We start from the raw sequence: 27,815 nt of genomic DNA, 5'->3' as shown, positions 1-27,815 counted from the left end.
AAATATTGGTGTACAACTAAAATAATGATATTGTTGTACTTCTTAGATATTTCAGTTAAACTATATCCTATTGGTGTCATGGAATTTTATTTTATTCTTTATATTATGGAATTTTTATTTGAGGTAAAGTGGGGATTATAGCTATTTTCTTTGGCAACACAAATATGCATATTCGTATATTGAACACATAATTTTGTGTGTTTGGGTGTGTCACATCTTTTTCATGGAAAATAGACATAAGGCTTACTTTTGTTACTTTGCGTGTTAGTATACCTTTTACTACCTTGCGCGAGTATACTTGTATGGGAATTTCAGCATATAATCCGTTTTAATATTTATTTATCCTGATTCTGACAAAGATGGAGATATATATGTGTAGCTATACCTTGCATCAAAGTATTAGCGAATTCCATGCATGTACCCAAATCTTATGAACTAAGGTACACATAGAGTATTATGAAACCTACCTTTGATTGTATCTTGAAGAAATATGCATCCTGCATCTACATATAGACAAAGTAAGCTCTTGGAGATACATACTGGCTGTTGCCGGCCAATCTTCGCCAGTCTCCTGGTATGAGCCTCCTGACCAGTCCACCTCGTCCAGCACAAAGCGCTCATGAACACCTTGGGTCGGCGACCCCCGTGTAGTCTTATTTCGCATACGGTCTTTAGGTTTCCATATTTTTAAAGTACATGTTAAGTTAGTGTTTTTATTTTCATGGAGATCACCTATTAGGAGCCGTAAAAATCCATACATCTAGGTCTTATGTCCCTCTGAGAACCTGAAACATCGACACGTCTGCTTCTTGAATAATCTACATTAAATAATAGTTCTAACTTTACAATCGCTATTGTTGATTGCTATGAACACAAAAATTTCGGTCAAACCTCAATTCTTTGGGCATACGTAGTAGGTTGGAGGCTGGAATAGAAATTAGGTAGATCATGACAGAAAATGATGCTTACCTGGTTCACTATCCATAAAAAAAATAGAAGAACATGAGATAATCCATCAAATATTTGTAGCCATCGTCAATCCATGTGGCCACTGGGGAACCGACCAAGAGTAAACATCTGCTCCACATCTTTGCTTTGGTTTTGCCATCGTCAGATTTGAATACATGGCGAAGTAAGGTCAATTGTCGCAGGCATGCGTGGAGATACATGGACACAGGCAGCGACTTCTCTGTAGCTTCCACCGGCCAATCAACTGGAAGTGAGATTTCACGATCAGTTTTCTTTTTCTGTTTCTTCCTTATATTACGGCAAGATGTTGAAAGCAACCGTATGAGTTTTATTCCCTTGGTTTCTTCTCTGTTGCTATTACGTAAAGGAAAGAGAGGAGTCCATCTCACGTACAATTGCTGGATTGGGCATTATTTTATCTTACGGCCATCAAAAGAGTCCATCTCATGTACAATTGATGGAACGGGCATTAAAATTTTCTAAACATCCAAAGATTAACGTGGTGTCTCGTATGATACCTTCAATTAGTAAATATAAGATTGTAGTACACGTGCCGAAGCTGTCGTCTGGAAGCTCGAGCACATCGGCGACCTTGCCGGACTGCGCCAGGTCGGGGCCGAAGAGCGGGCGGTTGCCCAGAGCTCGGAGACGAGCCACTCCTGGCGCTGCTCCTCTACACCGACAGCCTTCATTTCCTCAAACACATTGAGGGCGTCGTGGAGCTTGTGGTGGAGCTGTGCTTGGATGATGATTGGATTGCTATAGCTCGATCGAATCTCGCTGCTCACGAGCTGGTACTTGATAGCAGCTACGGCTCTGGGAGGTGACGGACACGAGCACGTGAGCTCGTCGGAGGAGAGGAGCTGGTACTTGATGGCCGCCACATCCGTTTTGAACATCTCCTCCACCTTCTTCTTCAAATTTGCACGCGGACGAGAAGAGACTTGAGCACGCAAGCAACAAGAAACACACGCATCAACAAGGCACGGACACGACGTACATACCGCGGAAGTGGATGGAGCGTAGGCACGGCGCGCGTTGAGCATGATGGCGGCGTCATGCTCGGGGGGGGGGGGGGGGGGGGGGGGGGGCTCGGGGAAGGCGTCCTCGAGGGCGAGGGCGAGGGCGACGGGTGCCTCGGCGGCCACGGGGGCAAGTTTGGCGGTGCGGTAACGAGAGAAGGAGGAAGGGGACGAGGGGATAAGGTGATTAACCGCTAACACGTTCCCAGTGAGCCACCCACGTGTGCCTCCTCGCATCGCTCGGACACAGAGGTACTTTAAGAATCGTGTCATGCAGGCCCAACAGTACTCGTATGTAATCAAATAGCTCAATACCAAAAAGATGCTGTATCCAGCGGGCCTGGTTGCGATTTTGTGGACAACCAAACGCGTCCCAAATGTTCCCCCCCTTTTTTTTCTTTTCATATTGGCTATTAACTGTACGAACACCAATAATCTGCCATGAGGGTCAGTAATCAAATCAATTCCTGTGTGAAATTTGTTCATATCATGGTTATCGAACATTGAAAATCCAAAGTTGAGTATCAGTATGTGTGCAGAAGACATCATCAAGACATGAGTTGAAATCTCTTCAGAAGCAGTGCAGTGTCGGGAATGCTTTGGCAATGCTGGTATGACCTTCTTTCTTGGCTACTTCTTCTTCCCAGTGGGGTTAGGTAATGTTGGTCTGCGCCACTAGAATTTTATCCACGAAATGGCTGTTGGTTGTTTTTAGTACGGCTTAGGTTTCTGAAAGTAAAGAAAATAAGGGTTCAGTGCTTTGTCTTTAAGTCAGAAATTCGGCAGAATTCTCCTCTGGATAGTTGATCCGTATATTGAGTTCGTGTTCTTGGTTATGTCTAAACGACTAAACCTCGTTATTAATGAGTTTCACTTTTTTTTTGTTTGAGTCAATATGTTGGTGGGCTGATCCATCCATAATGGGGCTCTGCTCCTTGCTGTTCATTTCATGGCAATCTCTGTTAGCCTGAAATAAAATTTGTATAGAGCTTCTTTGATGGTGCTTACAGTGTCAATCTGGCCAGCTACATGCATATTACTGACATGAACTCTGCTTATTTTTTTCTATAAACATAGCCGGTCCCAACACTGAAAAAAGGGGAGGGTTGTGATAAGCTTGGTAAGCCAACTTAAAAACCCAACCATTCTTATGGATATCAACCACATGAACATACCGATGACCATTCCTGCTGCCAGTCCCATCCTGGCGGCATTACATCAACACTCCGGGAACATATCATACTCAGATCATAAATTACTACGTGTGATGATGTTTCAGTAGCGAGGAAGAGGTCTTCGAACTGGTTGTTGAAGTGCTAGCGCCGGAGGATGTGGTACCAGAGGTGTGCTGTGGCATGTTGAACGATATCATCGACGACATCCCAACAACGTCGGTCAAGGCAAGAGATTGCACGGTGGAGGAGGACGATGATGACACCCCAGCGACGTTGCCTGAGGTGAGCGGCGGTGACAGCGGCGCGTACATCGGCATCGGCATCTTTGAAGGAAGCACCGGCAGCTCGCAGCAGGCTTGGTTGACCTTGGGCTGGAGAGTGGCCATGGCTGTCCTGATGGACGGCCGCGCGGCTGGGTTTGGGTGCGCGCACCACAGCCCGACGACCATCACCCTCTCTACCTCCACCGTGTTGTAGCTTCCGTTCAGCCGCTCATCAGCGGCCTCGAGGATGGCTCCCCGGCCGTATAGTTCCCAGGCCCACTCAACCAGCCTGAAGACGCCGCCATTCTTGTGCTGGTCCTGGTCGGCCGCAATTATACTCATTGGTCTCCTGCCGCATGCCACCTCCAATAGAACCACTCCGAAGCTGTACATGTCGGACTCGGCACTGGCCCTGCCGGTGCACACGCACTCGGGGTCCAAGTAGCCAGGAGTGCCTGAGACTGCGGTCATCGTCTGCATCCCAGCGGCGTGGTCGACGAGCCTCGCGAGCCCGAAGTCGCCTAGCTTGGCTCCAAAGGATTCGTCGAGCATCACGTTGCTGGGCTTGATGTCACGGTGCAACACGCATTGCTCCCACTCCTCATGGAGGTAGAGCAGTGCAGACCCAAGCTCCAGCAATATCTTCATCCTCATTGGCCATGTAAGGAATGTGCCCTTGCCATGGAGATGGATGTCGAGGCTGCGGTTCGGCATGAGCTCATAGACCAGCATGAGCTCCTGATCGCGGCCATGGCACCAGCCGATCAGCCGCACGAGATTCCGGTGACGCAGCCTGCTTATCACCTTGATCTCCGACTTGTACTCCTTCTTTCCTTGCATGGAGGACTCCAACCTCTTTATGGCCACGGCAAGCCCAGCTGGCTCTCTCAGATAACCTCGGTATACCGCGCCGAAGCCACCTTGCCCAAGCTTCTCCTCCGCGGTGAAGTTCTTGGTGGCGCCCACGAGCTCGTGGTATGGGAACCGCCTTGGCCCTGTCCCCATCTCGATCTCCGTCATCGGCTCACCTTCGTCTTCCGAGTCTGTGTAATCCTCCTCCATCTCCATGATGTTTTGACGACGACGGCGGCGCACTAGGAGTGCCGCTGCAGCTGCGAAGAGGAGCACAAGGAACATTGTTGCCCCTGCAGCAGCTCCGGCTATAACTCCAGAACTTGGCCTTGGCGAGGAGGATGGTGCTGGTGGTGGTGGTGGCCGTGATTCCAACGAAGAGTTGAAATACCAAGAGCGTAGCTGATGCCGTTCGAAGGAGGTGGACGTGGACGCGGAGAAGCCAACGGAAACCTGCTCCGGCAGTGCGCTCTTGAGGTCAACCTTGGAGCTGAGGTTGAAACTCTGGCCTCTCGGCTGGCCTTTATTATCATCACCAAGCCATACCGTCACCGATAAGACGCTGGAAACGCCGTCATACTCGATGGCGGCGGTGAGGTTGTTCATGAGGTCGAAACTCGGCAAAGTCAGCGTGCTCATCGATCTGACGGAGTTGACGTCGATGCCGATGTGGTCGTAGGTCTGGTTGGGGTCGGATATTATTGAATTGTTGAAGGTGTCGAACTCCACCGCCACGAACCGGCCGTCGCCGGACGCCACGGCGTCCGCGCTCTGGTTAGCGAGGCCGAAGGCATAGACGGGGCAGCGGTCCGGCAGGCTAGACGGGTAGCCGGCGAGGAAGAAGGCCATGCCTTGCCCCTTGTTGTTCTTGTCGCCGACGATGGTGAAGTCGAAGCGCGTGGTGAAGCTGGCCACCTCGCCGGTCGCCTTGTCCCAGAGCGGCACGGGCTGGGAGCTGTAGGACGCCCGGCCAGTGCTGTTGTCGATGCTGCCGACGTACCTGTCGGCGCTGATGTCGATCCATCCGTCGCCGAAGGATGCGTTGCCTTCGACCTTGATGGAGTTCTGGTCCGCCAAGCTGAACGTGGAGTAGTTGAAGGACAAGGAGACGGCAGGAGTAGGAAGGTGGAAGAAGAAGATGACGAGGTGGAGGAGGAGAGCGCAGGAGGTGGCGCTTGAAAAGCCGGCCATCCCGGGCGCCGGCGACGCCGCGCAATCCTTGATCGGCTCGGTGCCTCGGTGAGTTGTGTGTGTGCAACCTTTATAATGAAATGAAGAAATTATTATGAGAGAACGCCAGGATCAAGACTTCAAGAGAAGTAAGAGTCAAGTCAGTCAGTGTAGCTGTTGCCTTTTTTTGATTACTTGGGCCTTCGAGCTAGTCTTTCTTTTTTGGCAAAGCTCTAGAAAGCTGAAAACTTCAGGTCAACTAGTCAACTGTAGCTCTGTCCGTGAACCAACCTGTGGTTGAATGGTTGGGAGAACAGTAGTATGCCCAACCTATCAGGGTTCAAATTCTGATGCTAGCATTATCCCCAGCCTATCAGAATTCAAACACCGTCATACTCAATCACGGCGGTCAGGTTGTTCAAGAAGATGACGAGGTGGAGGAGGAGGAGGAGGGCACAGGTGGTGGTGTTATGAGAAGCCGGCCATCCCGGTCGCCGGAGACGCCACGCGATCCTTGATCGGGCTCGGTGCCTCGGTGTGTTGTGACTTGTGAGTGCGCAAACTTTATAATGAAGAGATTATTACGAGAGGAAACGCCAGGAACAAGCGACCTAGAAGGCTAGTACTGGTCTATCTGTCAGTGTACCTACCCTTTTTGATTATTCTTGGGTCTTCCAACTGGTCTTTCTTTTTTGGCAAAGCTCTAGAAAACTGAAAATTTCCAAGGCCGTCAACTGGAATGCGGTCCACCATGGCCGGTCGAGTCATGCCCCCCTCGTACACGATGCTCTATCGAATACAGACCACGGAGTACAGTAGCTCCAACTCATCTGGTACTAGTCCACCGACGGCCTCCGTCCACACAGCCACCTGTATATCGCCTGATTTCCACTAGCCCCGCCGGTCACGCCACGGCGGGGAGGAATGCAAGAGCATCCCGATCGAGGTCTGGGTGATGCGTGCCGCAGCGGCCGGAGGAGGCGAAGTCGAGAGGAGTTGAGATCGTCGCGGTGCTCGTTCTGATCTCATGGCATCACGGCAGGTGTTGAAATCTTCAGAAACTAGACATACAAGTCGTCAACCCGTGCACCTGCACGGCCTAGTTATTATCAGAACAAATAATTATTAACAAAAGCCTATTAACATTCAGTGCGGGAGGTTAAATTCTAGATACGATACAACTGGACAAATGCGCTAATTTTTTTTAAATAATACATTTTTTTATTAAATTACAGAAATAATACGCCGAAAATATTATTTTTAAAAATAATACACCGTCGGCCCGCTGCAGGCCGACTGGGCCTAATCGGCCCACAGCAGGCCGATCGGCTAGCAGCAGGCCGACTGCAGGCCCGGCTGGCACGCGGCGGCCTCTGGTTGGTCGGGGCACATCGCGAGGGGGAGGGATTGGGCTGTCGGCGTGGGTGCGCCCCTGTCGGTCTACGGCGCGCCGATCGGCCAACTGCTGGCCGACAGGGTGCTGCCTCCTCCCGCAGCTGGCCGGCCCGTGCCTTATCCTCCCCTTCCTCCCTTCTTCTTGTCCCCTTCGTGCCTTCTTTCTGTGTTCTTTGTGTTCTTACGTTCTCCTCTCTCTACAAAAAAATGCCACCCATTTATACACCTAAATGAGCAAGATTTTCGCGATTTTGGCACCGTGAATGGATTCAACTCATTTAGGGCAGCCAAAAGAGGTCTCGATCTACTGATGGGGTAGCTCGTGGTGAGCGTGGTGAGCATTTTGGTGGAGGTGGTGGTGGTGAAGTTGGGGCAGTGTGGTGGTGGTGAAGTTGGGGCAGTGTGGTGGAGGTGAAGCTGTTGTTCGTCGTTCTTCGTTGGAGCCGGAGCACCGGCAGTTTGGTGGCCGCCGTTCGTCGTTCTTCGTTCGCACGCACGCTTCAAGGGTATATTTCAGCCCACATTTTATTTTTCGTAGGTGCTTCGGTAGTATTTGTTAATATGTTTCGATGTGAAATAAATTAGGTGTGTGATTATTGTTATTTGCCCCGGTAGTATACGTAAATATATTTAGATGTCAACTAATTAGTTGTGTAAAAATGTGTAGTTGCTCCGGTAATAATCCGTACTATATGTGGATGTCAAGTATTTAGGAGTGTAAGTATTTGTAGTAGTTCCGAAAAAAGGTCCGTAATATAGGCAGTCCAGTCAAATATATTAATCTGTCAATATATGTAGTTGCTACGGCAAATATTCGTAATATACTTGTAGGTGTGTGAATTGTATTAGTTGCTCCGTTAATATTCTGTAATATATAGCTAGGTAATATATAGACATGTCTAATATTTGTTAGTGGGGATATTAAGTTGTTGCTTAATACTTGTATTTTGTTGTTGAAAAAAAAAGTGAGTCGAGATGTCCGATGTAGTGAAGTTGAGATTTTACTATGGTCCTGGTACTGTCCAAACAACTGAGTTGGGAGCAGATCTGAGTGAATTTACTCACATAGAGGTGGCAATGAGCGCACCACAAACATGGTCTGTTAGTCAGTTGAAAGAATGGATTGCGGCAAGTTCAGGTCTTGATACTGAAACACACACCGTCGGTGTTCATGCATTGTGGACATGGTCAAGTTCAAAAATTTACTTTTATTTGAGGCCAACAGAGGGAGACTCCGATTGGGTGCGGTGGTTACAAGGTTGTGAACGAAGGGGATGCAATCCTGTTGCTTTAGTGCTTCCCGTCGTGAAGGAGGTCACTGCACATGAAGGCGAGGGTGGCTACGAAGGACAGAGCAGTCAGGTAGAAGGAGGAAATGCTTATGGTTACGAACAAGGACAGAGCAGTCAGGTAGAAGGAGGAAATGCTTATGGTTACGAACAAGGACAGAGCAGTCAGTAGAAGGAGGAAATGCTTATGGTTATGAACCAGGGCAGAGTAGTCAGGTAGAAGGAGGAAATGCCGATGGTGATTACAATGGCGAGGTGGACGCTGGCGAGGTAGATGGGCACATGCAGAACCAGATGGAAGAAGAAGACACCGATGTTGAAAGGGGTCATGCCGATGATTCTGACGAGTCAGATGAAGAAGAAAATGCAGAGGAGGTCCCGGATCCTGCATGGTGGAATCATGACTTATCATCTGCAATGACCGTGAATGATGGACATGATTCAGCCTGGCAATATCACCAGAACAATATTGCGACGGGTGCTATCTATCCGAACAAGCAAGCCCTGAAGGATGCAATAATTAATTGGGCAATGTCCACGCAAAGGGTTTTCACAGCTCAGGTGTCCAGTCAGAAATTCCTGACAATGGTATGCAAGAACGCAGATTGTCCCGCCAGGGTGCACGGCTTTCTCCCTAAGTATGGCACAAGTTGGGTGATAAGTGACTTAGTTAATCACACTTGTCTTATTCCCTGCATCCCTCAAGATCATGCCAACCTTTCATCCACGCTTATTGCTCGATTGTTTTACGATGAGATAGTGCAGGGCAAAGCTATGGAAGTGAAGGCAGTCCAGACAAAAGTCTTCGCCAGGTTCAAGTACAGAATTTCTTATGGCAAGGCTTGGAGGGCTAAGCATGCGGCGCTTGAGAGGAGATATGGTTCTTATTTTGATCCATATGACTCTGTTGTCCACCTCGTCCACACCCTGCAGCAGCGGAATCCAGGCACCTATATCGATATCCAAGACATGTTCATGGCAGAGTTCCCAACTGTGAGGGTGTTGCATCGTCTCTTCTTCTCTTTCGGTGTATGCATCGAAGCTTTCAGGCATTGCCGACCGGTGATATGTGTTGACGGTACTTTTCTCACAGGCAAGTACAAGGGTCAGATCCTGACAGCCATAGGTCAAGACGGCCAAAATCAAGTCGTCCCACTGGCATTTGCTTTTGTGGAGAGTGAGAACATTGAAAGTTGGACATGGTTCTTCAGGCAGTTGAAAATATCAGTTGTGAAGGAGAAGCCCAATGTGTGCATCCTTCATGACAGGCATGCAGGTATACTCAGTGCGATAAGGACACTGACAAACCCAGGCCCTGAGGAACAAGTTCCATGGCAGGACTTGCAGAGCCGTTGGTGCATGCGCCATCTGGGGGCTAATTTCTTCTCGCAGTTTAGAAATAAGAACCTGATGAATCTGTTCAAAAAACTCTGCAAGCAGAACCAGTTATGGAAGTACAATTTGATACGCGACAGACTTAATGTGTGCACGCAGAGACACGTGAGGGACAGGAAAGCTGCAAGAGATGCAGCGGTGAGGGCACATGTTGAAGCAGTAGCTGCACAGTTGGCAACAGGAACAGCGGCCGTGGAGGAGGAGCCTGTTGGGCTATGTGACCTGCCAGGCTTTGACCCACCTGGTACTAGGAGAAGGCTCGGGAGGTCGATTAAAACCATCGAGCAGTGGATAGAGCATGAGCCTCTGGAGAGGTGGTCTTTGCTACATGACACACATGGAGCAAGATACGGTGTCATGACAACGAACCTCGCCGAAACATACAACTTTGCCCTTAGAGGAAACCGGGCATTGCCACTTACAGCCATCGTTGAGGGTATTTTCTATGGCACCGTCAAATATTTCAGAGACAGGCATCAAATAGCAGAGCAGCATATCTTGAACAACCCAAATACACGGTACTGTGAAAGAGTCACGAAGTACATGTACAACAAGATGCAAAAAGCTAGGTCACACACTGTAGTCGCCATTGGTAATCAAGAAAGAAGGTTTGAGGTCCGCTTAGCCAACAACAAATTCGGATGTGCAAATGAGTTGAGGACGCATGAGGTGAAAATTGGCAATGAAGCCTGGCCAACGTGTGAGTGCACATGCAATAAACCGAAATTGCTTCACCTACCTTGCTCACATGTACTTGCAGCTTGCGGGCAGCTTGGAATGGACGCAATATCGTTTGTGTCTCCATATTTTCTGAAAGAGTCTGTCCTCAATACCTGGACAGGTGAGCTGATGGGTTTTCGATCAATGGGTAATTTCAACAGCGTCAACCCCGCCGAAAGGCGTTACATTCCAAACCCAGAGCATATGCGTACAAGTAGAGGCAGACGGCAGTGTCAGCGCATCCGAAATGATATGGATGAATCTGAAGCAGGAGGTCCGACTAGGCAATGCATTCTATGCAATGAATTTGGCCATAGGGACACTAATTGTCCCACTTTCGTCACTGGGCGTGGACGAGGCAACCGGGGAAGAAGAGGAGGTAGAGGCAGTAGATGAGTAAGGGCGAGAGGAAGAAGCTAAGCTAGCAGTAGTATGTTCTGAATTTGTATTAAGTGTGGTGTGGCACTATGTTCTGAATTTGTATTAAGTGTGGTCTGGCACTATGTTCTGAATTTGTATTAAGTGTGGCACTATGTTCTGAATTTGTATTAAGTGTGGCACTATGTCCTGAATTTTTATTAAGTGTGGCACTATGTTCTGAATTTTTATTAAGTGTGGCACTATGTTCTGAATTTTTATTAAGTGTGGCACTATGTTCTGAATTTGTAATAAGTGTGACACTATGTTCTGAATTTGTATTAAGTGTGGCACTATGTTCTGAATTTTGTATGTGCAGGAATGTCGGGATTGTGGTTGCTGAATGGGGACATTGATAGGGGTCATCGTGCTGCGATATGGTATGAGCGCAAGCTTGAGCCTCTAGTCACTCGCACTCCTAAGGAAAACTGGAAGATACACTCAGGATGGCTTCAGTGGTACGTGCTTTATTAATTTGCACACTGACATGCATATTAATGGTTGAAATGGGAGACACTAACTGAAAAGTTCTCTGATGAAGGTTGAAATGGGCCGGCCTTTTACCTTTCGCGCGTCTGGTTGAGTCTATCCCGGGTGAGAAACGCCTCGCCATCGATGGGTCTTTGCTGAGCTGCTTAGTGGACCGTTGGAGGCCAGAGACCCACACGTTTCACTTCAGATGGGGAGAGATGGCTCCTACTCTGGAGGATGTGTCACTTTTGCTCGGACTACCGTTGGCAGGTCATGCCGTAGGACCGTTGGACGCACCAGCTGGTTGGGAGCGAGCTCTTACACAACGTTTTCATGGTGTTTTTCCGGATGATCCGGTATGGGAGCATCACGGACCTAAGTATGAGTGGTTGCTAAATTTCCGGGTAATTTCCCCTACCTATTATCTTCAAGTTATCGTGCATAAAGTTTTACAGAAAATAATTGCGGCTTACTAAAACTTTCTCTTCGCTTAATGCAGATCCAGAACTTTCGGGCGCCGTTGACTGCGGAACAGATCACTCGGAGCCTGGAGGCCTACTTACTGTGGCTTTTCGGCAAGGTGATGTTCACGGAGAACCATGTCACCACTATTAGCGCCCTCTACATCCCTATGGCACTCGAGATAGCGAGCGCTCAGACGGCAGATCAGATCAGACAGAGGAGTTGGGGTTCGGCGGTCTTAGCGGCTACATACCAAGGTATGTGCAATGGTTGCCAGCTTACATCGAGAAAGCCAGCCCTTCTTGGATGCCCTCTATTCCTACAGCTGTGGTCGTGGGAGAGGTTCTCTATAGGGCGACCAGATGTACGTGTTCACGAGCCTATAGACGCCATGTTTGATGTTGACGGCATCGACATGCCTACTTTCGGTCTGTGTTGGACTCGTCGCGAGGTATGCACCGTGTTGTAGTGTAATGCAACTTTTTCTGCACAAGAGATAGTTCGATGCTAGCGGCTACTAACTTTTCTTCTCTACAGAGACGCTTTGCTAGTGATCAGACCAGGAAGGCATACACATCATTGAACGAGCAGTTCGATGCGTACACCGGGGTCATCTGGCAGCCCTACACGGAAGCAGCCATACTATGACGTGCAAACACAAATCTATGGCACGAGAATCACAATTTCGATCTCGATGAATTCAATCTCTATTTGCGTCGCTACATGACCGGAACACGGTTACGCATTGTTGAGTACTCCCACCCAGAGGAGATACCGGATCCTACTCTGTCGGATATGTACCCGAGCTATGATACTTCGGGCTCTAGGCAGTACGCGGTAAGATATATTTTCTTTACGTAATGTTGTCACATACTTCGACGTGCAAGAGACAGACATTATTAATCGTCATGGAAATTTGCAGGCTACCTTGACACGCAAACTCTACGACGACGTGACCACCTTTGGACGATCACTATCGTCTGGACCTCTTCTTCATCATCGTCCAGTGGTATAGCCCTTCTTGGAAAGAATTCAGAATAAGATACGGACTGTGTACGAGGCTATCACGTGCACCCGGAGAACCGATGTTGTTCAGCACCAGCAGGAGCAGCCGCGTCACTCCATGCACCGACATCAACCACGTCCACGTCTAGCACATCAGCCGACAACCAGGCCACCCCGTCCTGACCAACCTGGCAGTTCTACGTGGCACCCGCAGCACTATGGTCCCACATCGAGCTTCGTGTTTTCTCCACAGCCACAGCAACACGGTCCCTCGTCGAGCTTCGTCTTATCTCCACAGCCACAGCAGCACGGTCCCTCGTCCAGTTTCGTGTTTGAGCCAGAGCAGACGTCACAGCCAGCAGGTATGTGTCTTCATATTTATTGTTTTCAATATTAATTGACGCGACCTCATTCTTCATGATGAAACGTTCCATCGCGTAGGAGCCTATGGATATCAGGCGTCTATGTCGGCATCACATGATACGTGGGGGAGTGATCAACATCCCGAGGAGAACATACAGGCTCAGATGTCGCAGCACACCCAGTGGATGAACATGTTTTCGACTCCTCCACCAGGCCCCACACAGGATACACAGCATGACCAGGGAGAGTCTGAGATTCCTCCTCGTCACATTAGGGCACCCGACAGGTTGGGATGGTCCCCGCTTCCAGATCCGCCTCCCCGCCAGGCCAGACGTCGTCACTGACGCTTCTATCTATCAGTAGAGACATTACCATCTATTTCTGTGTGAGACTTATGTCTATTCTATGTATGAGACAAATGACTATGTACTTATGTACGAGACATATGCCTACTCTATTTTAGTACTCTGTTATCGGAACTACAAGATCATATTTAGATAGAACATAATATTCATACAACGAGACATTACAAACAATTAGATAGAACTACATCTAAATTAAATGGAACGTAACTGAACTCACAACATACAGCATAAAAACTACATGAAGTCATCATCGTCATCCTCGATCGATGCAGAAACCTTGCCCTTCGATGATGAAGAACACTTTCCCGCCATATGTTCGCGCCAACTTTTTCCTGCCACCCGTTTCCCTCCTCCCATTTCCCGCCTCCCGTTTCCCGCCTCCCGTTTCCCGCCACCCGTTTCCCGCCACCCGTTTACCGCCACCCGTTTCCCTCCTCCTATTTCCCGCCACCCGTTTCCCGCCACCCGTTTCCCTCCTCCCATTTCCCGCCAACCCTTTCCCGCCATACCGCAATCATTCTTTCCCGCCATTTTCTCCTCTCTACCTATAAAACCCCCTTCAGACGGAGGTGGATAAGCATTGCAGTGTGGTGGTGGTGAAGTTGGGGCAGTGTGGTGGAGGTGAAGCTGTTGTTCGTCGTTCTTCGTTGGAGCCGGAGCACCGGCAGTTTGGTGGCCGCCGTTCGTCGTTCTTCGTTCGCACGCATGCTTCAAGGGTATATTTCAGCCCACATTTTATTTTTCGTAGGTGCTCCGGTAGTATTTGTTAATATATTTAGATGTCAACTAATTAGTTGTGTAAAAATGTGTAGTTGCTCCGGTAATAATCCGTCCTATATGTGGATGTCAGGTATTTAGGAGTGTCAGTGGGGATATTAAGGGGTAGGTTAGGTACTCAATGCGATTTGTGTGTTGCAGATGGCTAAGGGTACTCAGTGGGTGCTTAGCCCTATTGTTCATGTCCAAGGCTTTTCTCCAAGTGTTGTGCAAGTTAGTGAAGTGGACCTCACTTTTGATTGGTTGAAGACTAAATTCATGTTGAAGCAAGGGTTGAAGGAAGACGCTTTTGTGTACTACGTCAGCAGGAAGCAGTCAGATGGCCCTGGGGAAAGAAAATTGATTGACATAACTGATGATGGCAAGATTCAAGAAATGCTGAGCGAATGGGAATGGAAAAGGGTTGTTGAGTTGCATTGCTACAGGAAACCGAGTTATATGTGATGAATTTGTCATTCGAGATCCGCCTCTCCGCCAGGCCAGACGTCGTCACTGACGCTTCTATCTATCAGTAGAGACATTACCATCTATTTCTATTTCTGTGTGAGACTTATGTCTATTCTATGTATGAGACAAATGACTATGTACTTATGTATGAGACATATGCCTACTCTATTTTAGTACTCTGTTATCGGAACTACAAGATCATATTTAGATAGAACATAATATTCATACAACGAGACATTACAAAAAACTAGATAGAACTACATCTAAATTAAATGGTACGTAACTGAACTCACAACATACAGCATAAAAACTACATGAAGTCATCATCGTCATCCTCGATTGATGCAGAACTCTTGCCCTTCGACGATGAAGAACTCTTGCCCTTCGACGATGCAGAAACCTTGCCCTTCGATGATGAAGAACTCTTGCCCTTCGACGATGCAAAACCCGGAAGCGGCGGCATGAAGATATCATCTTCGTCCTCGCTCTCCTCAGTCCATAAACATGGATTATTTGCTGCAATCCTTCTGAAAGTTTCACTCTTCGGCACCACTACCTTCTTCCAGCTGTCATGCAACCTAAGAAGTTCTTTACGTACCTCCTCATAGGTCCTTTCAGGCCACCCAGACCTAGGTAATTGTGTTGGGAATCGTAGCATAATTTTAAATTTTCCTACACTCACCAAGATGCATCTATGGAGTATACTAGCAACGAGGGGAAAGGAGTGCATCTACATACCCTTGTAGATCGCGAGCGGAAGCGTTCCAATGAACGTGGATGACGGAGTCGTACTCGTCGTGATCCAAATCACCGATGACCGAGTGCCGAACGGACGGCACCTCCGCGTTCAACACACGTACGGTGCAGCGACGTCTCCTCCTTCTTGATCCAGCAAGGGGAAAGGAGAGGTCGATGGAGATCCAGCAGCACGACGGCGTGGTGGTGGATGTAGCGGGATGCCGGCAGGGCTTCGCCGAGCTTCTACGAGAGAGAGGGGTGTAGCAGGGGAGGAGGGAGGCGCCCAAGGCTGTGATGTTGCTGCCCTCCCTCCCCCCCCTTTATATAGGCCCCCTGGGAGGGGGGGGCCGGCCAAACCCCATCTAGGGTGGGGGGCGGCGGCCAAGGGGGTGGCTTGCCCCCCAAGGCAAGTGGGAAGCCCCCCCACCCTAGGGTTCCAACCCTAGGCGCAAGGGGGGAGGCCCATGGGGGGGCTCCCATCCCACTAGGGGCTGGTTCCCTTCCCACTTCAGCCCACGGGGCCCTCCGGGATAGGTGGCCCCACCCGATGGACCCCCGGGACCCTTCCGGTGGTCCCGGTACAATACCGGTAACCCCCGAAACTTTCCCGGTGGCCGAAACTTGACTTCCTATATATAATTCTTCACCTCCGGACCATTCCGGAACTCCTCGTGACGTCCGGGATCTCATCCGGGACTCCGAACAACTTTCGGGTTTCCGCATACACATATCTCTACAACCCTAGCGTCACCGAACCTTAAGTGTGTAGACCCTACGGGTTCAGGAGACATGCAGACATGACCGAGACGCCTCTCCGGTCAATAACCAACAGCGGGATCTGGATACCCATGTTGGTTCCCACATGTTCCACGATGATCTCATCGGATGAACCACGATGTCGAGGATTCAATCAATCCCGTATACAATTCCCTTTGTCAATTGGTATGTTACTTGCCCGAGATTCGATCGTCGGTATCCCAATACCTTGTTCAATCTCGTTACCGGCAAGTCTCTTTACTCGTACCGCAATGCATGATCCCGTGACTAACGCCTTAGTCACATTGAGCTCATTATGATGATGCATTACCGAGTGGGCCCAGAGATACCTCTCCGTCACACGGAGTGACAAATCCCAGTCTCGATCCGTGCCAACCCAACAGACACTTTCGGAGATACCCGTAGTGCACCTTTATAGTCACCCAGTTACGTTGTGACGTTTGGCACACCCAAAGCACTCCTACGGTATCCGGGAGTTCCACGATCTCATGGTCTAAGGAAAAGATACTTGACATTGGAAAAGCTCTAGCAAACGAAACTACACGATCTTTTATGCTATGCTTAGGATTGGGTCCTGTCCATCACATCATTCTCCTAATGATGTGATCCCGTTATCAATGACATCCAATGTCCATAGTCAGGAAACCTTGACTATCTGTTGATCAACAATCTAGTCAACTAGAGGCTTACTAGGGACACGTTGTGGTCTATGTATTCGCACATGTATTACGATTTCCGGACAATACAATTATAGCACGAACAATAGACAATTACCATGAACAAAGAAATATAATAATAACCATTTATTATTGCCTCTAGGGCATATTTCCAACAGTCTCCCACTTGCACTAGAGTCAATAATCTAGTTACATTGTGATGAATCGAACACCCATTGCGTCCTGGTGTTGATCATGTTTTGCTCTAGGGAGAGGTTTAGTCAACGGATCTGCTACATTCAGGTTCGTATGTACTTTACAAATATCTATGTCTCCATTTTGAACACTTTCACGAATGGAGTTGAAGCGACGCTTGATATGCCTGGTCTTCCTGTGAAACCTGGGCTCCTTCGCAAGGGCAATAGCTCCAGTGTTCTCACAGAAGAGAGTCATCGGGCCCGACGCATTGGGAATCACCCCTAGGTCGGTAATGAACTCCTTCATCCAGACTGCTTCCTGTGCTGCCTCCGAGGCTACCATGTACTCCGCTTCACATGTAGATCCCGCCACGACGCTTTGCTTGCAACTGCACCAGCTTACTGCTCCTCCATTCAAAATATACACGTATCCGGTTTGTGACTTCGAGTCATCCAGATCTGTGTCGAAGCTAGCGTCGACGTAACCCTTTACGACGAGCTCTTCGTCACCTCCGTAAACGAGAAACATATCCTTAGTCCTCTTCAGGTACTTCAGGATATTCTTGACCGCTGTCTAGTGTTCCATGCCGGGATTACTTTGGTACCTTCCTACCAAACTTACGGCAAGGTTTACATCAGGTCTGGTACACAGCATGGCATACATAATAGACCCTATGGCCGAGGCACAGGGGATGACACTCATCTTTTCTATATCTTCTGTCGTGGTCGGGCATTGAGCCGTGCTCAATTGCACACCTTGCAATACATGCAAGAACCCCTTCTTGGACTGATCCATATTGAACTTCTTCAATATCTTGTCAAGGTATGTACTCTGTGAAAGACCAATGAGGCGTCTTGATCTATCTCTATAGATCTTGATGCCTAATATATAAGCAGCTTCTCCAAGGTCCTTCATTGAAAAACACTTATTCAAATAGTCCTTTATACTTTTCAAGAATTCTATATCATTTCCCATCAATAATATGTCATCCACATATAATAAGAGAAATGCTACAGAGCTCCCACTCACTTTCTTGTAAACACAGGCTTCTCCATAAGTCTGTGTAAACCCAAACGCTTTGATCATCTCATCAAAGCGAATGTTCCAACTCCGAGATGCTTGCACCAGCCCATAGATTGAGCGCTGGAGCTTGCATACTTTGTTAGCATTCTTAGGATCGACAAAACCTTCCGGCTGCATCATATACAACTCTTCCTTAAGGAAGCCGTTAAGGAATGCCGTTTTGACGTCCATCTGCCATATCTCATAATCATAGTATGCGGCAATTGCTAACATGATTCGGACGGACTTCAGCTTCGCTACGGGTGAGAAAGTCTCATCGTAGTCAACCCCTTGAACTTGTCGATAACCCTTAGCGACAAGTCGAGCTTTGTAGATGGTCACATTACCATCCGCGTCCGTCTTCTTCTTAAAGATCCATTTATTTTCTATGGCTCACCGATCATCGGGCAAGTCAGTCAAAGTCCATACTTCGTTTTCATACATGGATCCTATCTCGGATTTTATGGCTTCTAGCCATTTGTCGGAATCCGGGCCCGCCATCGCTTCTTCAAAGTTCGAAGGTTCACCATTGTCTAACAACATGATTTCCAGGACAGGGTTGCCGTACCACTCTGGTGCGGAACGTGTCCTTGTGGACCTACGAAGTTCAGTGGCAACTTGATCCGAAGCTTCATGATCATCATCATTAACTTCCTCCCCAGTCGGTGTAGGCACCACAGGAACATCTTCCCGCGCTGCGCTACTTTCCGGCACGGAAGGGGTGACTATCACCTCATCAAGTTCCACTTTCCTCCCACTCAATTCTTTCGAGAGAAACTCCTTCTCCAGAAAGGACCCGTTCTTGGCAACGAAGATCTTGCCTTCGGATCTGAGGTAGAAGGTATACCCAATCGTTTCCTTAGGGTATCCTATGAAGACGCATTTTTCCGACTTGGGTTCGAGCTTTTCAGGTTGAAGTTTCTTGACATAAGCATCGCATCCCCAAACTTTTAGAAACGACAGCTTAGGTTTCTTCCCAAACCATAATTCATACGGTGTCGTCTCAACGGATTTCGACGGAGCCCTATTTAAAGTGAATGCGGCAGTCTCTAAAGCATAGCCCCAAAATGAGAGCGGTAAATCGGTAAGAGACATCATAGATCGCACCATATCCAATAGAGTGCGATTACGACGTTCGGACACACCGTTTCTCTGAGGTGTTCCAGGCGGCGTGAGTTGTGAAACTATTCCACATTTCCTTAAGTGTGCACCAAACTCGTGACTTAAATATTCTCCACCACGATCTGATCGTAAGAATTTTATTTTCCTGTCACGTTGATTCTCGACCTCACTCTGAAATTCCTTCAACTTTTCAAAGGTTTCAGACTTGTGTTTCATTAGGTAGACATACCCATATCTACTTAAGTCATCATTGAGAGTAAGAACATAACGATATCCTCCGCGGGCCTCAACACTCATTGGACCGCACACATCGGTATGTATGATTTCCAATAAGTTGGTTTCTCGCTCCATTGTTCCGGAGAACGGAGTCTTGGTCATTTTACCCATGAGGCATGGTTCACACGTGTCAAATGATTCGTAATCAAGAGACTCCAAAAGTCCATCTGCATGGAGCTTCTTCATGCGCTTGACACCAATGTGACCAAGGCGGCAGTGCCACAAGTATGTGGGACTATCGTTATCAACTTTACATCTTTTGGTATTCACACTATGAACATGTGTAACATCACGTTCGAGATTCATCAAGAATAAACCATTGACCAGCGGGGCATGACCATAAAACATATCTCTCAAATAAATAGAACAACCATTATTCTCGGATTTAAATGAGTAGCCATCTCGAATTAAACGAGATCCAGATACAATGTTCATGCTCAAAGCTGGCACTAAATAACAATTATTGAGTTTTAAAACTAATCCCGTAGGGAGATGCAGAGGTAGCGTGCCGACGGCGATCACATCGACCTTGGAACCATTCCCGACGCGCATCGTCACCTCGTCCTTCGCCAGTCTCCGTTTATTCCGTAGTTCCTGTTTTGAATTACAAATATGAGCAACCGCACCGGTATCAAATACCCAGGAGCTACTACGAGTACTGGTAAGGTACACATCAATAACATGTATATCACATATACCTTTGGTGTTGCCGGCCTTCTTGTCCGCTAAGTATTTGGGGCAGTTCCGCTCCCAGTGACCACTTCCCTTGCAATAAAAGCACTCTATCTCAGGCTTGGGTCCATTCTTCGACTTCTTCCCAGTAACTGGCTTACCGGGTGCGGCAACTCCCTTGCCGTCCTTCTTGAAGTTCTTCTTACCCTTGCCCTTCTTGAACTTAGTTGTTTTATTCACCATCAACACTTGATGTTCTTTTCTGATCTCCACCTCCGCTGATTTCAGCATTGAATATACCTCAGGAATGGTCTTTTCCATCCCCTGCATATTGAAGTTCATCACAAAGCTCTTGTAGCTTGGTGGAAGCGACTGGAGGATTCTGTCAATGACCGCGTCATCCGGGAGATTAACTCCCAGCTGAGTCAAGCGGTTGTGCAACCCAGACATTCTGAGTATGTGCTCACTAACAGAACTATTCTCCTCCATTTTACAGCTGAAGAACTTGTCGGAGACATCATATCTCTCGACCCGGGCATGAGCTTGGAAAACCATTTTCAGCTCCTTGAACATCTCATATGCTCCATGTTCTCAAAACGCTTTTGGAGACCCGGTTCTAAGCTGTAAAGCATGCCGCACTGAACGAGGGAGTAATCATCAGCACGTGATTGCCAAGCCTTCATAACGTCTTGGTTCTCTGGGACTGGTGCTTCACCTAGCGGTGCTTCTAAGACATAATCTTTCTTGGCTACTATGAGGATGATCCTCAGGTTCCGGACCCAGTCCGTATAGTTGCTGCCATCATCTTTCAGCTTGGTTTTCTCTAGGAATGCATTGAAATTGAGGACAACGTTGGCCATTTGATCTACAAGACATAGTGTAAAGATTTTAGACTAAGTTCATGATAATTAAGTTCATCTAATCAAATTATTTAATGAACTCCCACTCAGATAGACATCCCTCTAGTCATCTAAGTGAAACATGATCCGAGTTAACTAGGCCGTGTCCGATCATCACGTGAGACGGACTAGTCAAGATCGGTGAACATCTCCATGTTGATCGTATCTTCTATACGACTCATGCTCGACCTTTCGGTCCTCCGTGTTCCGAGGCCATGTCTGTACATGCTAGGCTCGTCAAGTCAACCTAAGTGTATTGCGTGTGTTCCGAGGCCATGTCTGTACATGCTAGGCTCGTCAACACCCGTTGTATTCGAACGTTAGAATCTATCACACCCGATCATCACGTGGTGCTTCGAAACAACGAACCTTCGCAACGGTGCACAGTTAGGGTGAACACTTTCTTGAAATTATTATAAGGGATCATCTTACTTATTACCGTCGTTCTAAGCAAATAAGATGCAAAAACATGATAAACATCACATGCAATCAAATAGTGACATGATATGGCCAATATCATTATGCTCCTTTGATCTCCATCTTCGGGGCACCATGATCATCTTCGTCACCGGCATGACACCATGATCTCCATCATCATGATCTCCATCAATGTGTCTTCATGAAGTCGTCACGCCAACGATTACTTCTACTTCTATGGCTAACGCGTTTAGCAACAAAGTAAAGTAATTTACATGGCGTTATTCAATGACACGCAGGTCATGCAAAATAATAAAGACAACTCCTATGGCTCCTGCCGGTTGTCATACTCATCGACATGCAAGTCGTGATTCCTATTACAAGAATATGATCAATCTCATACATCACATATATCATTCATCACATCTTCTGGCCATATCACATCACATAGCACATGCTGCAAAAAACAAGTTAGACGTCCTCTAATTGTTGTTGCAAGTTTTTACGTGGTTTGTAGGTTTCTAGCAAGAACGTTTCTTACCTATGTATGACCACAACGTGATTTGCCAATTTCTATTTACCCTTCATAAGGACCCTTTTCATCGAATCCGTTCCGACTAAAGTAGGAGAGACAGACACCCGCTAGCCACCTTATGCATCTAGTGCATGTCAGTCGGTGGAACCTGTCTCACGTAAGCGTACGTGTAAGGTCGGTCCAGGCCGCTTCATCCTACAATACCGCCGAAACAAGATACGACTAGTAGCGGCAAGAAGAATTGGCAAACTCAACGCCCACAACTTCTTTGTGTTCTACTCGTGCATAGTAACTACGCATAGGCCTGGCTCATGATGCCACTGTTGGGAATCGTAGCATAATTTTAAATTTTCCTACGCTCACCAAGATGCATCTATGGAGTATACTAGCAACGAGGGGAAAGGAGTGCATCTACATACCCTTGTAGATCGCGAGCGGAAGCGTTCCAATGAACGTGGATGACGGAGTCGTACTCGTCGTGATCCAAATCACCGATGACCGAGTGCCGAACGGACGGCACCTCCGCGTTCAACACACGTACGGTGCAGCGACGTCTCCTCCTTCTTGATCCAGCAAGGGGAAAGGAGAGGTCGATGGAGATCCAGCAGCACGACGGCGTGGTGGTGGATGTAGCGGGATGCCGGCAGGGCTTCGCCGAGCTTCTACGAGAGAGAGGGGTGTAGCAGGGGAGGAGGGAGGCGCCCAAGGCTGTGATGTTGCTGCCCTCCCTCCCCCCCTTTATATAGGCCCCCTCGAAGGGGGGGGGGCGCCGGCCAAACCCCATCTAGGGTGGGGGGCGGCGGCCAAGGGGGTGGCTTGCCCCCCAAGGCAAGTGGGAAGCCCCCCCACCCTAGGGTTCCCAACCCTAGGCGCAAGGGGGGAGGCCCATGGGGGGCGCCCAGCCCACTAGGGGCTGGTTCCCTTCCCACTTCAGCCCACGGGGCCCTCCGGGATAGGTGGCCCCACCCGGTGGACCCCCGGGACCCTTCCGGTGGTCCCGGTACAATACCGGTAACCCCCGAAACTTTCCCGGTGGCCGAAACTTGACTTCCTATATATAATTCTTCACCTCCAGACCATTCCGGAACTCCTCGTGACGTCCGGGATCTCATCCGGGACTCCGAACAACTTTCGGGTTTCCGCATACACATATCTCTACAACCCTAGCGTCACCGAACCTTAAGTGTGTAGACCCTACGGGTTCGGGAGACATGCAGACATGACCGAGACGCCTCTCCAGTCAATAACCAACAGCGGGATCTGGATACCCATGTTGGTTCCCACATGTTCCACGATGATCTCATCGGATGAACCACGATGTCGAGGATTCAATCAATCCCGTATACAGTTCCCTTTGTCAATTGGTATGTTACTTGCCCGAGATTCGATCGTCGGTATCCCAATACCTTGTTCAATCTCGTTACCGGCAAGTCTCTTTACTCATACCGCAATGCATGATCCCGTGACTAACTCCTTAGTCACATTGAGCTCATTATGATGATGCATTACCGAGTGGGCCCAGAGATACCTCTCCGTCACACGGAGTGACAAATCCCAGTCTCGATCCGTGCCAACCCAACAGACACTTTCGGAGATACCCGTAGTGCACCTTTATAGTCACCCAGTTACGTTGTGACGTTTGGCACACCCAAAGCACTCCTACGGTATCCGGGAGTTGCACGATCTCATGGTCTAAGGAAAAGATACTTGACATTGGAAAAGCTCTAGCAAACGAAACTACAAGATCTTTTATGCTATGCTTAGGATTGGGTCCTGTCCATCACATCATTCTCCTAATGATGTGATCCCGTTATCAATGACATCCAATGTCCATAGTCAGGAAACCTTGACTATCTGTTGATCAACGAGCTAGTCAACTAGAGGCTTACTAGGGACACGTTGTGGTCTATGTATTCGCACATGTATTACGATTTCTGGACAATACAATTATAGCACGAACAATAGAAAATTACCATGAACAAAGAAATATAATAATAACCATTTATTATTGCCTCTAGGGCAAATTTCCAACAAATTGGTGAGCCAACTCATTCATTATGGTGTCACTACCGATGAGTTCGTCCCATGGAACTATCCTATTATCCATCCTGAAATCGGTAGCTAGCCTCAGAAGAGTCCTGCTCATCCCAGGGTGAAAACTACGATCGAAAGGATAATGGGACATCTCAACTACACTACACTGCAATGCTTATCCACCTCCGTCTGAAGTGGGTTTTATAGGTAGAGAGGAGAAAATGGCGGGAAAGAACGACTGCGGTATGGCGGGAAATGGGTGGCGGGAAACGGGTGGCGGGAAACGGGTGGCGGGAAAAGGTTGGCGGGAAATGGGTGGTGGGAAACGGGCGGCGGGAAACAGGTGGAGGGAAACGGGTGGCGGGAAATAGTTGGCGCGAACATATGGCGGGAAAAGGTTGTGCGGAATACGTCATAGTTTTACAAAAAAACCAGGGATCATTCGGAAAAAAAATGATGGCATGCACCAGTCGGCCCACAGCAGGCCAACTGAGCCTAGTCGGCCCACTGCAGGCCTATCGGCCAACTGCCGGCCGACTGGACCCTGTCGGCCAACTGCAGGCCGACTGGGCTTGATCTGGTGGCCGACAGCCCAATCGGCCAGCAGCAAGCTGATGGGCCACCAGTCGGCCTGCTGTGGGCTGACTGGGCTCAGTTGGCCTGTAGCGGGCCGACGGTGTATTATTTTTGAAAATTCTTTTTTCAGCGTAATATTTCTGTAATTTAATAAAAAAAAATATTATTTAAAAAAAATTAGCAACAAATGCTACGTTATTCAAACAATGATGAAAACAAAATAACACATGTATTATAGGATTCATTTTTGGATCGAGTGTGTCTGTTTTCCCTGTTCTACAAACTGCTATCATTGGTCCGAAATAACCTTTCCTATCATAATTAAGATACAAATCTTCCTGGATTATATGCCATCTTTTCATCCTTCCAGCAAGGTACACACCTTCTCGACCAACACAATTATACATATATTTTCTATCCACATTGTACTATATATATTTCACATGTACGTAAAAGTTTCGAGAAAGATACACTACACAAAAGCACCACTCAACAATATTTGGAATGAGAGGCATACGCTTTGTGGGTTAGTTTTTTTTTCAAAGCTGATGTATATATCAAAAGAGTTGCATATAAATTTTAGTAGAAGAGGTGTAATACATGTTTTTTTCATAATGTGGTTACGGCAGAAAAAAGAGGAATAATATTCAAAAACTTCTTTGATGACACAGGTGTTTGCCGGCAAGGTATGGAATCCAAGGATCATATCACGAGCTAGTTTTCTTTTTAATCTTTTCATCTCACAAGTTCTGCAACCGAACCAAGAGGTTCAATCACTTGTTCAAAGGAGAGTGTCTATTGAGATGAATAATGCCCTCCTTGCCCCTTACACTGCTGAAAATGTTTGAAAGGCTCTTTTATATAGGTGATTTAAAAGCTCTGGAATTGGACTCCATGCTATTTTTCTATAAAAGATATTGGCCAATATTAAGGGATGATCTGATTGAGGAGTTTTGCAAGCGATGAATACGTGCACTATTCCGTCTTATGAAAGGATACAACGATTGTGATGATCGCAAAGGTTGTTTCTCCGGAGAAGGTATCTCAATTCAAACTGACCAATTTATGTAATGTACTAATGTGGTGTAGAAGGTTATTGCAAAAATGGTGGCTACTAGTTTGAAGGTTTTTTGCCAGAGATTATCAGTCCGACCTAGAGTGTTTTTGTTCCTCGAAGAATGATTACGGACAATGTTTTAGTGGCTTATGGATGCTTCCATAAAATAGAGACAATGAGAAGGCAAAGAGGGTATGTGTGCTATCAACCTTGAAGTGCACAAAGCTTATGACTAGGTTGAGTAGTCTTTATTGAAGGAGATAATGTTGAAGCTTGGCTTTGAGGAGAATTGGGTCAATTTTATTATACAATGTGTATCCACTGTTGAACACCTGGCTCAGTTGAATGTGGAAGAAATTGAGAGTTTCGAACCTACGAGAGATTTCGGCAGGGAGATCCTTTATCTCCCTATCTATTTTTGTCATGCACAAAGGATCTGATTGCTCTCTTAATGCATGCGGAGGAGAATAGAAATATTTCTAGAGTGAAGGTTTATAGAGATGCCCTTGCTATCACCAATCTTCTATTTGCCAACGACTTATCGATCCGCATGAGCACTAACATTCACAATGTGGAGGCTGTGAAGTCAGTTCTGGATGGTTGGGGCGAACATTATTATTGTTGAAGGGAAAAAAGTTGTTCAAGCTATTCCCACATATGCAATGTCGGTCTTTAAAATTCCTAAAAAGATTTTTAACGGAATTATTGATGTGTCCTTGCATATTTTGTGGGGAGACAAGGACAATCATAGGAGGATGCATTGGATAGCTTGGTCGAAATGTGTGTCCCAAAGAATCAAGCAGGATGAGCTTTCGTGATATTCACTGTTTCAATCTGGCGGTGCTGGTAAAGCTGGCTTGGTGTCTTCTCAAGAACCCTGACTCTTTACGTGTCACTGTGTTTGCGAGCTAGGTATTTTCATTATGGTGATTTACTATATATAAAGTAAGTGAATTCTCTGAAACATGGTATATGGCAAGTTGACAATGGTTAGAATGCTGATATTTGCGATGATGGTTGTATCTCAAACTGTGCTAATAGAAAAGTTATCATTCCTAATGGGGGTAATCTATTATCTAAGGTAGCACTATTGTTCACGTTTCTAGTAACCGGGATGAAGATCCCACCAGACAAACGTTGTGGCCAATTGACGCACAACGAGTCCTCCTATTCCTCTTCCCCAACACAAGATGTCAGATTTTATTTCTTGGAGTTACACAAAAAAAGGGAGATCTTTGGTTCAATCAGCTTATTTCATGGAACGGGATCATCAACATGGGTGAAAATTGTGACGTACTAAAGGTATGTGACAAACCACAATTAACTCTATTTATTACAGGAGCTAGGCGGGGAGAACCTTATTCCACTATCTGGAAGCCGGCACCACCTCATCTTCCTAAGCATGGCACAAACCCTGACAAAATGAGAAAACACCTAAAAACGGAGCCCTCGCGCCAGCAACAGCCGTGATCCACCATGCATCCATGGTCCTATGACCATAGAAGACAAGGCGGGCCGGCAGCGGCGCCGGCGGGAGGCAGGGGAATCCTAGTTCAGCGCATGGACACACGATCGAAGGGATACATGGATGCCTGGACTAGTTTATTTGAACGAACTTCCTTGGGATCCATCTAAAAGGCAGAAAATTACAGACTTCAATCCCAATCAGCATGACATTAGGACAAAATCAATTTCCATGGAAAAGATCCTCATGGGATGAAATATTCTCCCTAGATTTTAACATGTATTTTATTTCTTGAGGAACTTGTCAGAGTTATGTGTGTGATGAAATTTTCTTACAAGAAAATATGTTCTTGCTTCTTTAACATATATGTATGCTTGTGTGGTCAGTTTTTGTAACGATAGAACAATTAGTTTGTACACAACTCCCCTCCCCCACCCCAAAGAAAAGTTTTCTACACCACAATCTCGTGGCCCCTATATCAAATACAAGAACTTCTCCTACCATACCAATGCCACACCAATGATCAACCTCAATTGCAGTGGAGGACCTAGGTTCTTAACAACGGGGATGGCATAGTTCAACATTTGTGAAAATTTATACCATATTTAGTACTCCCTCCATCCCAAAATAAGTGTCTTAACCATGTACTAACTTTAGTATAAAGTTTTACTACGTTTGAGACACTTGTTTTGGGGAGACACTTATTTTGGGACGGAGGGAGTATAATTTAGCCTAAACATCACCATAGATACATATTTAGTGTTAGATACATAG

At 47.3% G+C, this 27,815-nt stretch overlaps 1 protein-coding gene across 1 annotated transcript; it reads right to left on the bottom strand.

The window, feature by feature from the left end:
* Positions 1-3,171: 3,171 nt before the first annotated feature.
* Positions 3,172-5,532, bottom strand: LOC123050799 (L-type lectin-domain containing receptor kinase IX.1). Its single transcript, XM_044473531.1, has one exon. It carries the CDS (start codon positions 5,470-5,472, stop codon positions 3,250-3,252), a length of 2,223 nt encoding a protein of 740 aa, XP_044329466.1. The 5' UTR covers positions 5,473-5,532; the 3' UTR covers positions 3,172-3,249.
* Between the last annotated feature and the right edge of the window lie 22,283 nt (positions 5,533-27,815).

This window comes from Triticum aestivum, chromosome 2D (genome assembly GCF_018294505.1).
Source record: "Triticum aestivum cultivar Chinese Spring chromosome 2D, IWGSC CS RefSeq v2.1, whole genome shotgun sequence".
NCBI lineage: Eukaryota > Viridiplantae > Streptophyta > Magnoliopsida > Poales > Poaceae > Triticum > Triticum aestivum.
Note: the sequence above shows the minus strand (reverse complement) of the source record. Positions and strands in the feature narration are given on the sequence as shown.

Coding starts and splice junctions, on each gene's coding strand:
- LOC123050799 (XM_044473531.1), bottom strand. CDS start 5,472: ATGGCCGGCTTTTCAAGCGCCACCTCCTGCGCTCTCCTCCTCCACCTC.